Source organism: Colletotrichum acutatum (assembly GCF_030867785.1).
Source record: "Colletotrichum acutatum strain CBS 112980 chromosome Unknown BDZ83scaffold_5, whole genome shotgun sequence".
Taxonomy (NCBI): domain Eukaryota; kingdom Fungi; phylum Ascomycota; class Sordariomycetes; order Glomerellales; family Glomerellaceae; genus Colletotrichum; species Colletotrichum acutatum.
In genome coordinates, this window is record NW_026848999.1 from 459,356 (window position 1) to 474,002 (window position 14,647).

The window sequence follows — 14,647 nt, forward strand, 5'->3', positions numbered from 1 at the left end:
GGCCATGTCGCAAGAGCGCAGGAAAAGCGCACGGATTTCCACGCTGAGTATTCTTAGAACAAATCCTGAAGCGCAAGTCTACCATGGTAATCAAGCACAGAAAGAAGGCCCAAGGTGACACACGGTGAGAACGTTTCTGATTTTTCTTCTGCATCCTGTATTGGGGTTGGACGGATGAACAATCAGTGCTCGTGCTCGTGCTCTCAGGGGGTCTGGTTGGAGTTGGAGGCCGCTTTTCTTGCGAGGCTGATCAATCTCTCCTCTATCCGATCTTTGGAAGAAAGAAGAAGAAGCTCGCTACTCATTGTACCACTTCACACGGATCTTCACCGAGTCAACAGAGAGGGGGCCGCGTATCACGTTTTGTCTGCCAAGCCCCTTGGTCACATGCCGTGGCACATACCAGATCACGGCTCGAGTCGATCCCCCAAAGGCCTTATCCTCCGGGCCTCTCAGAGCGTGGCCTTTGAACACGCCGCACGGTAATGGGGCTGGCTAGGCAGATGGCAGATAGATAGCACGCATTCCATCAGAGTCAGAGGCGTCATCAAAAAAAGAAGAGCCAAAGAAACTTAGAAGTTACGAGTGGTAGGGGGGTCAGGGCCAAGGAGCATGTCTTGAACTTTTTCTTCTTGTTTTACGGTTTTTCTTGGATTACAGTAGCTACCGCATCCTTGGGTGGGACATGAATGTCTCACATACCCATCTAGAGGTATCTGGTGTGTCTTTCTTTCTCTCTTTTTTTTCCCTCCCCCTCTGTGCGTCTAGAGGTCGCCCGTGTCTCACACACGTGTTTCCTCATTCGCTTCTCTCTCGCGTCATCTCATCATCTCTTTTGGCTGACGTTTCTCCTGGGGTTTGTAACCATCTAACTCCGATAGCCCGCATGAATGCTCTCCCGGGGAACGCGAGCGCGCGAGAGTGTAAGTCCGTACTCCGTACATGTGGTGGTGTCTTGAACTATTGCAAGCGCCCCGCCTTGCCGATTTGTAATATCTCACCAGTAAGACGGTCATCACTGCGCAGGACAGGCCACGACTCACCGCCGGCCTTGGCAAGGTTCACCTCAAGTTTCGTGCCAAGCACCTTGAAGGTGGACTTTGCCGTATCGATTGGCGCAAACAGAGGTACCTCGGTGGTGTAGCGCTTGGGCGGCGAGTCTGAGGTGGGCAGGTCAAGTGCGATGGATTGCGACTTGAACTCGATCTTGGCCGAATCCTTGACGATCTTCTTGAGGAAGAAGGAGGCGATTACAGTAGAAGGGGTCTGGTAGAAGTCGGTGCGGACTGTGTCGAGCTTCTCCTCGCCGCCAACTGCCGCAGCGTTCTTCTTCTTGCCGCTTCCGATGAAAAGGTGACGGCCCTTGGTCTTGCAACCTTCGATCTTCATAAACTGGTCAAACTCGAGAACACGGCGCTTGCAGCAGCTGTAGCCCTTGGAGCCCTCGTGGAAGATGGGGACACCGGGGTGGTGGACGCAGGATTCACCATCGCGCGATGAGGCCTTGCGGTAGGTGGCCGAACAGGCTTTACGACGGCAGGTGGTCCCGTCGGGAATCTCGAGGGAAGCGTCGTCGGACTCGGACTCCGGGGGTGGAGGCGGAGGGGAGGGAGCGGCTGTGGCTTGGGAGAGGGGCTTGCGTGCCGGTTCCGCTGCCGATGCGAGCTTATCGAGGAGAGAGGGCGCGTCCGCGGGGTCCGCTTGGGGCTTTTGCTCGATCTTTGGGGGGAGGTCGGTTGTGGAGTGCTTGCCGGTTGTGCAGGGGGGGATGGCCATAAACTCCTCAAAGGTGAGGACACGGGGTTTGCAGCACTTCCAGCCTGTTTGGTAGCGGTGAGTGAGGTTAGCCGCGGTGTCTCGTGTGAAATGTTTCCAATGCGATTGATTGCGGTTGAACGGGGCTCATGGCAAGGGGATGGGAGAGGTGCAATTGGACGAAAGAGGGGGAATCCCATGACATCCGCACGGGACAAGAACGGACAAGAACGGGAAGGACGCGTTCTCCATGGAGCATGGCGTAGCACTTGTGTAGAGTTTGTATGGTGATTGGGGGGGGGTAAGGAGTGAGTACCTTTCTGGCCTTCATGGAAGACGGGAGGACCGGGGTGGTAGACACAAGGCTCCTCGGCATCAGAGTAGAGCTTGCCGCAGCCCTGATGGACGCACTTTTCTGCCATGATGGGCTGGCGGGATGAGCTTATGCTGCTTGGCTTTCGCTACCGTTTTCGCGTGCTGAGGCGAGATGCAATCGAAGTTTGCTGGACACACAGTGATGCTCCAAGGAATTGGCGTGGAAAGAAGGGAAAAAATTATTAAGGATGAGCAAGATTCAAGACTGACGACGGGTGACGTTTGAGAATTGGTGTGGATGAAAGAGGCGGCGGGTCTGGCAGGATGTAAATTGTCGAAAGGAGCCCCCGTAAGTGGAAGTGGTGAGTGAGGGGTGGTTGTCGTCGATGGAGGGGTTGCTATGTTCTCCAGGATTCCAGAATTTCCCAGGGGTCGTCACTGCGATTTAGCGGCTCAAAATTATGCATGTTGGGCACAAGCTCCGCCAAATCGTCCTGCTGATTCGCCGGTAATGAATAACGAAGGGGTGGGGTGCGGCTGCTTCAAAGTCTTGACCGCCTTCCCGAAGAAGACGTCCATAATGTGACCACATTCGGCAAGAATTGACCGAAGGCAATGACAGGTTACATCCGGCCTCGTCCTTGCAGGTTCATAGTTGCAACTCGGCCAGGGTGGAAGTTCAGTCGGAAACTTCAAACTTACGACCCAAAAAAGACCAGACACCTTCAGCCCACACTTTTGCCTTTTTTGCCCATTCCATCATCATCACAAGACGGACTGGGACGAGCAGCAATTTTGCTTTTCTCGTGGCGGATCCAACCATTTCATCAATCGGACTATTTCGAAACGATAATCAACGGGCGATTCTCTCCACACCTTCGCAACTGGCAGACATTGGCAGGTCACATCATCTCACTTTGAATCTCACAGACATATATCAAATACAACCACAGACATTGTATGCCCCTCCAACTCAACTTCAACACCAACCTACCCTGATCCCTGGCACCAGTCATCATATTTGACATTCCCATCCTTTCTCTACTCCCCTCGTCTTCCTTTCCCAGCTGACCGAGAACGAGGCTGTTTCACAGCCTCCGAGCCTCCTTCCTTTTCCCAGTTCAAGTGTATGCTGTGCCCACACACTACGGTGGGATAAACGTCAGATTTCGAGTTAATCGCGAGACGTCCACAGTAGACTTGCAATTTGATCTGCAGCAATCATAAACATGTTTGCACCAACACGGCGTTTATTTCAAAAGGTCCAACCATGTCGGATCACCCTCTTCTCCCGCGATGAGTGCGGCTTGTGCGTCCGGGCCAAATCGGCACTCTCCAACGTTTGGGATCGCCGGCCTTTTGCTTACACGGAGGTCGTCATCACGAAGCCAGAGAACAAGAAGTGGAGGGACCTTTACGATTTCGACGTGCCTGTGGTAAGTTCATCCTTCTTCCCTTGCCGCGTGGGATGAAAAGGAGACCATCCGATGATGCACATCCACCTTCGCAAAAGTTTCCTGCAAAAGTGAGCCTTTAACCCTTTCTAATCCGTTGACGTGCGCCGCTTTACCCCAGATCCACATTAGCAAAGCCGAGGCCCCTGAGGAGGATGTCAAACTCGTTGGCAAAGCTGTCAAGCTCATGCATCGATTCGACCCAGATCAGATCGAAGCCAAGATGGATCAAGTAGAGGGAGGAAAGTAAAACTCTGTCAAGATTGTCTTTTTTTGACTCATCCAGAACGGCCGCAGCGTTGCTTGGCTCATATGAGGTAGCCAGCGGGCGAGCCAAGAGTTCGATCAACCAAGCAGCACAGCCTACTCCTCTACCATATTCGATACCCTTCTCTTCCCGAGAATCTCTAGGTATCTCCTACGGCGTCATTCAGTATGATCCACCCTTGGCCGGCTTCGCCCCTCCCCTGGCTATGCTCAATGACTCCGATACTGTGTACTGCAATGCCGTGTAATCCGTCGCCACGCTAATCATGTCGAACCCCTTATCCGCGAAGAACTTGGACTGTTCGCCGCTCGTGCAGAAGATGCCGGCCTTTTTACCCGCCTTGTGCGTCGCCTCCAGGATGCGCTCAATAGCATCGCTCAACTCCTTTTCGATGACGCCGTTAATGACCGGATGGCCAATGTTGTTTCCTGTGATGCCGGTCAGCTGAAATTGTTCAACGCCAAGTGAAGAAGAAGTCCAAAGTGCATTGCTCAGGGGATGGTATGAACTGACCAAGATCAAAAGGCCCAATGAAGAGCGCGTCAATGCCCTCCACCGCCGCGATCTCGTCAATGGACTCGAGAGCCTCCTTGGTCTCGATCTGCACAATCGTCAACAGGCTGTCGTTGGCCTGCTGCAGGTACTCCGTCATGCTGGGCGCCGGGCTGAAGCGCTCCATGGCGAGAGGCGACCCGAACCCACGTCGTCCCCACGGGGGGAACTTGGCCGACTGCACCAGGTCCTTTGCCTCCTGGGCGGTTCGGAGCAGCGGAACGAGAATCTTTTCAAACGTCAGCCAAGCTTCATTCTTGGAGGACACCGCATATAAATGAAACAGTCCCTCTGTTCGTATGAGTTTGTCTGCTTACCCCGTGAGCACCGCAATCCAAAGCACCTGGGAATGCTGTTAGTCTGGCTTGCCTCAAACGGTATTAACGGATCATGAAAAGGGGTATGCCCTTACGCTTCACCATCCAGCTCTGCATATCCGGCAACCTCACAATAGGAGACACACCAGCCGCCGCAATGGCAGGGACGGCATCGTGCATGGCGCCATCTGGGAGTAGGGCACCAACAAGTCAGCTCTCTCATCGTAATCCTCGAATTCCAGCGTCAGTCGAGCTGCTCTGATAAAGCAGTGAAACTCACCGTCAATGTTCCCATGCTCGCAATCGACCAAGATCCAATCCACGCCGGGGCTCCGGGCAAGCACCCGCGAGACGTTGGCGCCGGGAATCATCTGCCACAACCCGAAACTGGGGCCGGCGCCCTTGGTGAAGGCCGTTCGGAGCTTGTTGGCCGCTTGCATCGCCGACATTGTGTGTATGGATGGAAGTATGAATATGAAGCGGTAAATTGACGAATTACAATGATTTGATTATATGATTTGCAGGTAGGAACAGTTCTTGTGCGACGTCAGACACAACTCTTTTGGTTATTTTCTTCCTAATAGGTTTACCATGGTCAAGCACCGGAATCGGCTCATGATGTGAACCAACCCCCCAATGTGTCACTCGCGCCTTATGTCAGATACGCGTAGGTGTCTGTCTGGTGCGGGGGTGCTTTCCTGATTACTTCGGGGGGAAAGCCGGCCGTGGGCACCCCATTTTAGGTACGCATGCACGCGGATTATAGATAGAGAGACGGGCCGGGGAGGAGGTAAAGCGGGTTCCAGGACAGGAACTCGGTCATTCCCACCACAGTATCCGTACCATGGGTAGAAAAGACCCACGAGACGGAGATATTCATGCGGCGGGGTGATTGTTGAATGTGATTGGGGGTTATTAGTCTATCAGAGCTAGGTACCTTACCCAGGGAGGAAACGTGGGGGAAGAGGTGTGTCCGGGCGGGGCTAGCCGGATTCCTAACTCACACGACCTCACCACAGCAAGCTCCCGTCAGGTATACCTTATGTCACCAAAGGTATGTAAGGAGAGGTACCTACCTAGATAAGTGCGTGCAGTTAGTCCGAGCTTGAGACCTTGGAAGCTTCACAAAGAACACAAATCTCGTCACAATGTAGACTTTCGGAATTTCAACCTTTCGCCGTCAAAGAAATGACCGCTCCAGAAGCCTACCCGAGCGACATTGCGTTTGCTCGTAGCTTTGCTCTTTTTTATTTCGTTGAATGTGGGAAAGCAACAGCTTATTGTACAATTCTCAGGAACCCAGATCTGACGCTGCGGATCGCAAAAAACGCGCCAGCCATGCACGATGTAGGCACGCGTATGCCCTCTTTTTTCTCTCTCCAAACTTTTCTCTATCTTTGGCTTCCCGGATGCAGATTGGTCAGCGTAGCGATGTCTCGTTTGTGGCCCAAAGACGACTCTCTCGATATTTTCGTCTGGGCCCTGTCCAAAAGGATTGCTCTGGCACGGTAGCAACACTTGTTGCCAAAGAGGGCCAAGGATTCACTCGCGTAGAGTGTCGAATACCCACCTCTCACCGACCAAAGTCTGAATAGGTCGCGTTGGGCGTGGTTGTTCGTGGCCCGTCTCCTTACTCTTCCCCATCGTGGGTGACGTTTAGTCCTGGAGGCAGCTTTTGCAAGGATTTGTAAGTGAGATCCAATCATGGCTTCGCAGATATTAACATACCCGAGATAGTCCTCCTTGATGCTGCCAATCGCCCACATCTCACCGACTTCTGTGCGTGTACCAATCACCTTGACGCGCACGTGGGTTCCTGGCTCAATGATGGTATCCTCATTGTTGGTGAACTGCGGCGGCGTCGCATTGGGATCCCACTTGATCTCGGATGGGATCAGCTGGTAAAGAAAGGGCAGCGGTTAGTTATTGACGAAAAGGTACTGCCTGGCTAGCGCGGAAGCGAGAACCTACATGTGCCGACACGAATAACCGCAGAGGTCCCGCCTGGGCGAAAAAGCCCTGGTGGTTGACTGAGTAGACCACAGCATCAACCTGGGTTCATGTCAGAAGCCGCTTCCCCGACAAAGCCAGGCAGATTTATAGCAATTACCGTCTCGCCCTTGAAGGGTCGCCAAACCACGGCTCGGTATCCCACCGTGAACTCGGCCAGGCCACTGCCTGGGAGAATGCGACCCTCGGAAATATCGAAGGTATCCATGATGGAAATGATGTAGTAGCTTCCTGCGCAGGTGCCTTCCACGTCCTTCAGCAACTTGCTCGTGACCAGCTCGTGCATGTTCCGGCCAAAGTAGGAGGGATGCAGGGTGACCCTGCGCTCCATGTTGTAGAGGAAGAACATCGTGGCGATTTATTTTTGAGGCGCAACGTGCTCGGAGGAGAGAAGCGGGTTGTCGTCGTGTCGTCGTCAGCGATGTCGGCCGTGTCCTGCCTCTAACAACGCGTCGGCGCGTTATCAACCCAAGCTCTCCGTATTAAATGAGACTAACTCTAGTGCTCGTATCGACGTAGTATCAATCGTCCCGGGATCCAGTGAAACAATTGGTAGCGTGGGATGAAGCAATCGATGCGCGGCTTCGAAATGCAGACCGGTGAGTAGGGTCAGAAGTCGCGAGCAAGCTGAAGCTAGAGGGTTGCAACGCGCGACACGCCTCCGAGAAAAAGAAATACACAAGGACGGAATAAAGGAGAAGCGCGAGGAATCAGGTGTTTGACGAATATTTCCTCTGTGATGCGCTGTAGGAGATGCGCCGCCAGCGTAGTGACTCGACGGGTAGTGAACGGAGAGGTTGTTCTGAGATGAACCTGACAAGGCTGAGATGGTCTTGTTGCGGCGAGATGTGGCTCCTGAATTTTTTGGCCTGCGGGCAGCCACACTTTACATATGCCCCAGGCAGGAAAAGTGGAATTGGCAAAAGCGCAAGCCACACTTTTCACTTCATCCTGCCGCGCTTGCGCTAAAGCACTGCACTAGCGCGGAAGGCCCCAGGGCGGAAAGGTCGTCGGAGCGAAGCCGGGCTGCCGGGGTAAGCGCGATGTTCGGGACGGGAACCTATGGAAGGCAGGAGCGACTTGAATACCTACTGACAAAATGAGCGACAAGCCCGATTCGTGGATTGCGATGCTGGAGAGTGCACTGTCAGATGCCAGCAGGATGCGACAAGTGGCGCCATTTGGACCGCGGATATGAGAGCCCAGCCCTAACGAGTTGGAGCTTGCGTCGTAATTTGTGCTTGCGGCACAGATTACGTCTGGAGTCATTCTAGTTATCCAACAAAGGCTCTGAAAGTGGCCAGCCTAACGTTTCGACATCCGGATGCCCTTCAAGCTCAATTAGAAGAGTCGGCCAAAAGCCTCCCCAGCCTCCGACGCGCTCACACGACAAATGCACGACGTTAGATTGGGTGGAGGAAGTCAGTCATATGTTTGGTGCATGCACGTTTAGTGATTTTTAGTGGACTCGTTCCCCCCAAAATCTCCAGTTAGAAGCCGCCGTTGTGGACCTTGTCGCTTCTAGGACTGCTGGAAATCCAGCGGACTCCCTAGGAACTCCCCGAAGCGAAGTGCAAAAACGCGCTTCCAGCGGGCCCCACGGGTACTCGCACCGCAAAGGTTCGGCGGAAGGCAAGGTAACTCGACGTGCTTGGGTGGGACACATATGAACACCATTGCAACCCTGTCCGGAACACGACGGCATTCCCTCAATTTCCATCATCCGCAACGACACCAACATCACCAGCTCTCTCCCCAGTCACTCATAGTGCATCCACGACTTATCTCAATTTGGAATCCACACGGCCGTTCCAAAGTGCACCGCAATCAATCTGTTCGGTCCCCTCACGCTCCAGCTGTTGCCGATCCGCCCGTGGCTGAGCCTCGATCCTGCAGCCAGCCTCGTCTTGGTGCATCTGTCCTGCAACAAACCTCGGCTCTCAGCGCACCACATCGCCCTTCGCTCAAGTCTAAGCACCATCTCATTTCATTCACCGCCATCATGTCTTTAGACCTGGAAAAACACTTGACCTTTGTTCGTGAATTGCTCGGCTTTGTGGAGTACGTCGTCAGTATGCTTGCTAATGAGCTCATAGTATGGTGCATACCACCATAATACCGTCAACATCGGCATTCACATGGCCTGTGTGCCCATAATCTTGTTTTCCGGATTTTGCCTTGTAAGCAGTCAATGAGACGTGACTCGAGTCTTTTCATCTGAGCTCATACAGACTTCCTCAGGCCACCAACACAGGAACTCTCGTTCCACTCCCTAGCTGGCTCACCGTCCCTAATCTAGATCTCAATTTGGGAACACTGGCAGCCCTGACTTGGGGTGGTCTTTATGTTCTTCTCGAACCTGTCGCCGGCACGCTGCTGGCCGTTATTTGCTTGGCCGCCACTGCCGCTGGCAACCACTTCAGGGTTGAGAACCCTACCTTGACCAACCAGGCCGCCATCGGCATCCACATCGCCTGCTGGATCTTCCAGTTCATCGGTCACGGCGCCTTTGAGGGACGCGCGCCGGCGCTGTTGGACAACCTGGTTCAGGCTGTCTTCCTCGCCCCCCTTTTCGTTTGGCTTGAGTTCCTCTTCAAGCTTGGATACCGCCAGGAACTCAAGGGCCGGGTTGACAAGGCCGTCGAGAAGGAGATTGCCAAGTTCAAAGCCTCCAAGGCGAACGGCGACGCCAAGAACGGAAAGGCACAATAGATATCTCGCAGACCAGCCGACGACAAAATACTTTTAATCGGTCTTGCGATGTGAAATTCAAACAAACCTACGCACCTATCGAACACCAGACTACACGCGCTAGCCCAGCGCTTACTACTCCGCCTACTTACCTACCACTGAGAGAGATGAGCGAATTTAAGAAGGTTGAGAAGCCATCACAGGGAGGCTACGGACGAACAGAAGAGATATTGAAGGATTAAGGCCCCACGGCATGGCAGCATTCGGGCAGGAGCCATCACTTCACAGGCGGAGTACTTTCATCAGATACCAATTTGAGCTTGCGCGTATACAGATTGTCAGTCGTTGGATCTGTTACCGGCCAAGTTACGATACTGTATGGCCGGAAAGGAGTTTCCTATTCGGACCCCTTTTGCGTGTTGCTTGTTTTCGGTCATCGTGTTCTTCTTATTTTTTTGGGAAGGGGAAGAAGCCTCTATTTATCCATGTCAATTAACAAGGAAGCCGCTCAAAACACATACATATAGTTCGACAAACATGAAGCATTCACTCACCAAATCTCCTTCATCCTCCCTCTTCTCGTCTCTTTGCGTCATATTGCACACCTAAGAACGGTGATCTCTCCCTCTCTCTATCTTGCGGGCGTCACAACACACAAAGGACTGAACGTCAGAACGAGCGTCAGAAACAACCTCGCGGCGGGTGCCTCTCCCCTAATGGGCCACATCGTCTCGGCGATCCTTGTTACCAAACGGGTTCCAACCACCCTTGCGCTTACCACTCTTCTTTGCCGCCTTCTCCGGCTCCGGCTCCGGCGGGGGCGTGGGACGCCGTTGAATACTCGGCTCCTCGGGCCACGGCGCGGCCTGCTCCTCTCGATAGCTGTTGGCCAGTTGCTTCATCTCCCTGCCCCTTCTCACGGCGATGGACTGCCTTGCCGGCGACGGCTCATCAGCTTCCTTCATGATCCTGATGGCCTCGTCGGCGGCTTGTCTAGCTCTGCCGTAGTGGTTCTCCTTCGTTGGTCGTTCATATGGGCCCTCTTCTGAACTTTGGCTCGTTAGTTCGTATGAGTTTCGTCTTGTTTGCTCTTCCACCCGTCGTTTCTTTTTCTCTTGCGGGTGCTGTCTCCAATTGTCTTCTGAGCATCGTCGCTTTTGTTCTTGTGAGCGTCGAGATGATTTGCTGATCGGGCTGCCGGTACTGGTTACAGTGAGCATACGTCTCTCGGGTATTACGGGAGGTTCCATTCTTCTGCGCTTCTTCTTGGTAGTCTTCTTGTTCTCAGGCGCCGGTGGAGGAGCTGGAGGCGGAGGCGGAGGGAACATATTCTTGGAACGGAGCCGTGGGTCCTGGTATCCCGGATCGCCACGAGTGTCACCAACTGAGGCGGCAGGAAAAGCAGGAAGAGCGGGCAGAGGCCTATCAGCGTAGTTTTCGCTCCCATCAGCAAGAGAAGCATCACCACCCTGAAGTCGAGCAGCCTCTTCCAGTTCCCGCTTCCTCAGCCCTGCCTGGTAGTCCTCCTGAATAGACCAGTAGTTTGTCCGCATCTTTTCCTCCTCCTTATCCTGTTCCTCCTTGCGCCGCCGCGAGGCCGCCAGCGCCGCGGGCGTGAGCTTCTCGCGGTACTTGTTGGTCGTGGTCGTACTAGTAACTATGCCCTTGGTGGCGATCCCGGTCTCCTCGGCGGTGCGGCACTCGGGGCAGATCACGTTGGGCCAGATGGTGTCGTTGACGCGGAGCTCGCTGCAGGGCTCTTCGGGGGCGTCGCCGAAGAAGAAGAGGAGGAGCGGGCGGAAGCACCAACCCGCTCGATGGTGCCATGTTTTGCGGCAGGTTACGCGTTTCCGTTCCTGGTGCTGGCATGTGTATATTGTTTTGGCGAAGCACATTGCTGTTACTCCTATTGAATGAAGTTGCCTTCGATGGCGAACCTGATGCTGGCTTTGGATACCCAAGTGTGTCCACCTACCGTACGAGAGTCTTCTGTGGTGTCAATTGATAGGATATAAGTGATTCGATTGCTTTGGTCTGCCTTCTACGGCTCTGAGTTCTCTCTCGTTCAAGGCACTTCTATATAGCTCTATGACGATCTAGGCCTCACTCGCAATCAAAGAACATTAACAAAGGGTGAGCATGAGAGTTGTTGACTCCTCATTCATGATAATGCGCAAAGTCGTTGTTTAGCATAATCCCTTTGTTTCTGTGGCCTTGAATAAGAGATTCGAAACCTCTCGATACAACACACACAAAAGACTTTGAGAACCTGTATTTTTCACAATTTTAACTGACTGTAATAATTGCAGACAATGGCAGGCAGTTTCACATACGACTGTGATCTTCTTCCACAGCTAGATTAAGTGAGCCAATTGCATATCAAATTTACCTACTACCAAGGTCTCAACCGACTCAACTCGACCTTGACAAGCAATCATGGTTCTTCTGGAGTCTTGCTTTCCGTCTCAAGCTCGAGGCAAATCTTCAGCTTACCACCTTTACCATAATACGTGTCGCTGACTTTGGAAACGAACAAGCGCCACTAGTACTACATGACATGCACATAGGTATGCTTGTCGAGAAATAATGACCTCTTAAGATTATGTAACCGAGCCTCTTGAATCAACTAAGATTCAAAATGACAATAGTTCTTTGTCTTGAACGTTGCTTGTCTGAATTTTCCCTTTTGTTAATCAAAAGTCTTTTTCCTAGATGTGAATAAGACCAATGGTCATGACATACAAAATGCGCATGGCGGCAGGTTACCTCTCTTAGTTGCGTCCTTCCGACGTTCCTTCTATAGTTGCATAATTCAATAGTTACGGGCACAAATTTTTTTGATTACACCTAGAAAGGTCTAGGATATTGAGGTCTTTCTCGAAAATCCTATCGGGGGCGGTCGTAGTCTGTGGTCGCGGTTTCCCTTACCTTCTCACTCTATGATAATCTATCTTAACAACAGCCTTCCAGGCAGATTTAAATGTGTTTCCAGCTCAAAACACCCCAATTTTGTCACAGCCGATCAGTCGAATCTAGCCGCATATACCTTCATCTCATTTGTCACCATGACTCACTGAGTGACAACTGGAAGACTTCTCAAGAAGCTGACACACCACCACCAGCACAAACTTCAGAAGCAGCATAGATGGAGCAGAGCCATTCAGATCCCGTCTGTGACGAAATATCCAGCCACTATCACAACTTTGCCCGTGATCAACCCGGCCAACACATAATGGAAGCTCATTCACTCTTCGACTCACATGATGCCCGGATTCTAGACCTGGTGACTTATGACAGAATGAGAGGGGAAGTTCGGCTTCCAAGAGCGTCCACATCAGGTCCCCGACGCTTCGCGATCTCCAATGAGTTGCCCAACGGCGCAAAATGGGCTGTTGAGGATCGTCATGAACAGCTGATCATATGGGGTGATGAATGGAAGAGAGTATGGGAGAACAAGTTAACAGAGCCCACGCGGCCAAGCACTCTCGCCCATGCGCCTGTGTGGTGGCAGAAGGCAGGGAGATATACAGACGCGTGGATCAACGAGACCGCGAGGTTCGTCATCTATCAGAAGATCGACGGCAGCTTGAGAATATTTCAGCCCTTGCGAGAAGGGATATCCGCGTCGTCACACATCTTCTTTGGCTATACGCCCAGGAGAGGTCATGTGGCCCTTTGGTTCCTGCCAAAGACCCCTTCGAACCTTCGCCGGCTGCCTAGAATCGTACGAGAAAGCGGAACGCCTGAATCATCTCATCACACTGGGCACACCGAGGCGGGTTGTGACGCACGCCGAGATATTGTTCGACATGCCGTTTATGAGAGAGCAGTGACTGGTTGGCGATTCGATCGCGAGGCTTGTTCCCTGAGGAAATCTGATTCCAACGAGGTGAGACCTTTGGCTGAGGAGATGGAAGCTCTGATTCGTCTTGTAGATGATGCCAGGTTCGCAATGTTTCCCACTCTTGAGAAGGATACTCAGAAGCAGCCAGAGTTTTGTGGAGGAGACGCCAGGGATGAGATGTTCGTGACTGCGGCAAGACACACTGGCGAGTCACGTAAGGCTCGGCATCCTCCCCCACCAGATCGAGATGATCTCTTCAGTCGTTCACGAACCAATCGTACGCTCGACACATTGAGCCCCTGCTCACTCTCAACAATCACAACAAGGAATGGGATGTCCTCGTCCCGGAATGACGAGCAAGTGCTCACTGGGCTTCGCTTGGTCAAACGCCATCTTCGACCAGATGTTTCGTTAGTTGTGGGACCGCATCCCGGAGCGCGAGGGAATATTGCTCGAGTCTTTTGGTATCCGGGAACATCAGGTGCAGAAGGGGCTGGGCCGCCTTTCGCACGAGAGGAGATGGACCAGCACCGCGTAGCGCACAACGACCACGAGGCACATGGCCGCGCTCATCGCAGGCTGCGCATCAGCGACAAGAAACGGACCCACGTGCGGCAGCAACACGAGGAATTGCGGGAGAAACATCCCAAGCTCGGGCAGCGTCGGAGGATTGAAATTGGCGAGGAGGAGGAGAAGAAAGAGAAGGCGGGTTCGCGACTGGGCAATGCGGGACGCAGCCAAGACCGGCGTGACCAGGAGCAGCGGCGCCACGAAGAGGGAGGGATGGCCCGCAGGCGAAGGATTCCCGGAGATGGCAGTCGGAAGAAGCTTGTATCTGCTGCAGTCCCCGCTCGCAATCGCTTTTCCACGAACCCCGTCAAAGGCGCCCCAGGCCAGGTCGTCGGAATGTCTCTGGGCCCTTCCAGCCCGGATGCCGGCAACGAAGATCGGCGGTCTGAAAGGAGACCCGGCAGCCTACTGCATGAACAGGAGACAATATCGGTATGGGAGGCTCGTCAAGAGACACTTGCTGCCTTGGAGGGAAGAAGCTGACATTTTGCTTGCTGCATTCACTATCAAACTGCGTGCTTCACGAGTGGGCGGCCGCCAAACCATCATCTGTCTAGAGCAGTAGACTTTGCTTAATTTAGATAGTGGTCACTGTGAAGGAGGGTGAAAGACATTATTTGTCGCTTATTGCGGCAGGGATAGATGAATATGGATATGCAACATCCGCTTGGTGACCTCCTTTTAGTTGTCTCTAAGTTGACAGCCGTGTGACAGCGACTAAAGTGACGTTACAGCTGTCAAGCCAGACATGTTCCCTGGCGGTAAGTTGATTTGAGGTTGCTGCCTCCACCTACGTATGAGCAAATTGTCTCTTCTCTTCGGATGTCCTTAGATTGTGGAAAATTCCCTTTGTTGGTGACGTGCTAATATG

General features: G+C 53.0%; 5 protein-coding genes across 5 annotated transcripts; 2 read left to right on the top strand and 3 right to left on the bottom strand.

Moving 5' to 3' along the window:
- Positions 1 to 960: 960 nt before the first annotated feature.
- On the bottom strand, positions 961 to 5,110 carry BDZ83DRAFT_565793 (Pyruvate/Phosphoenolpyruvate kinase-like domain-containing protein; the record flags this gene model as incomplete). The annotated part of the gene is made up of 8 exons (XM_060503794.1): positions 961 to 1,820; positions 2,072 to 2,202; positions 3,892 to 3,942; positions 4,067 to 4,220; positions 4,306 to 4,600; positions 4,662 to 4,687; positions 4,757 to 4,849; positions 4,942 to 5,110. The coding sequence occupies 8 exons, from the start codon at positions 5,108 to 5,110 to the stop codon at positions 961 to 963; spliced, it is 1,779 nt and encodes a 592-aa protein (XP_060370873.1).
- Positions 5,111 to 6,317: 1,207 nt separating this feature from the next.
- BDZ83DRAFT_747140 (RNA polymerase Rpb7-like domain-containing protein) lies at positions 6,318 to 7,020 on the bottom strand (the record flags this gene model as incomplete). The annotated part of the gene is made up of 4 exons (XM_060513387.1): positions 6,318 to 6,333; positions 6,390 to 6,559; positions 6,633 to 6,713; positions 6,772 to 7,020. 4 exons carry the CDS (start codon positions 7,018 to 7,020, stop codon positions 6,318 to 6,320), a joined length of 516 nt encoding a protein of 171 aa, XP_060370874.1.
- Positions 7,021 to 8,574: 1,554 nt separating this feature from the next.
- Positions 8,575 to 9,499, top strand: BDZ83DRAFT_340298 (uncharacterized protein). The gene is made up of 3 exons (XM_060502455.1): positions 8,575 to 8,706; positions 8,768 to 8,851; positions 8,913 to 9,499. The coding sequence occupies exons 1-3, from the start codon at positions 8,674 to 8,676 to the stop codon at positions 9,381 to 9,383; spliced, it is 588 nt and encodes a 195-aa protein (XP_060370875.1). The 5' UTR covers positions 8,575 to 8,673; the 3' UTR covers positions 9,384 to 9,499.
- Positions 9,500 to 10,075: 576 nt separating this feature from the next.
- Positions 10,076 to 11,257, bottom strand: BDZ83DRAFT_747142 (uncharacterized protein; the record flags this gene model as incomplete). The annotated part of the gene is made up of 2 exons (XM_060513388.1): positions 10,076 to 10,407; positions 10,585 to 11,257. The coding sequence occupies 2 exons, from the start codon at positions 11,255 to 11,257 to the stop codon at positions 10,076 to 10,078; spliced, it is 1,005 nt and encodes a 334-aa protein (XP_060370876.1).
- A 2,468-nt stretch (positions 11,258 to 13,725) lies between these two features.
- Positions 13,726 to 14,259, top strand: BDZ83DRAFT_747143 (uncharacterized protein; the record flags this gene model as incomplete). The annotated part of the gene is made up of 1 exon (XM_060513389.1): positions 13,726 to 14,259. One exon carries the CDS (start codon positions 13,726 to 13,728, stop codon positions 14,257 to 14,259), a length of 534 nt encoding a protein of 177 aa, XP_060370877.1.
- Positions 14,260 to 14,647: the final 388 nt, after the last annotated feature.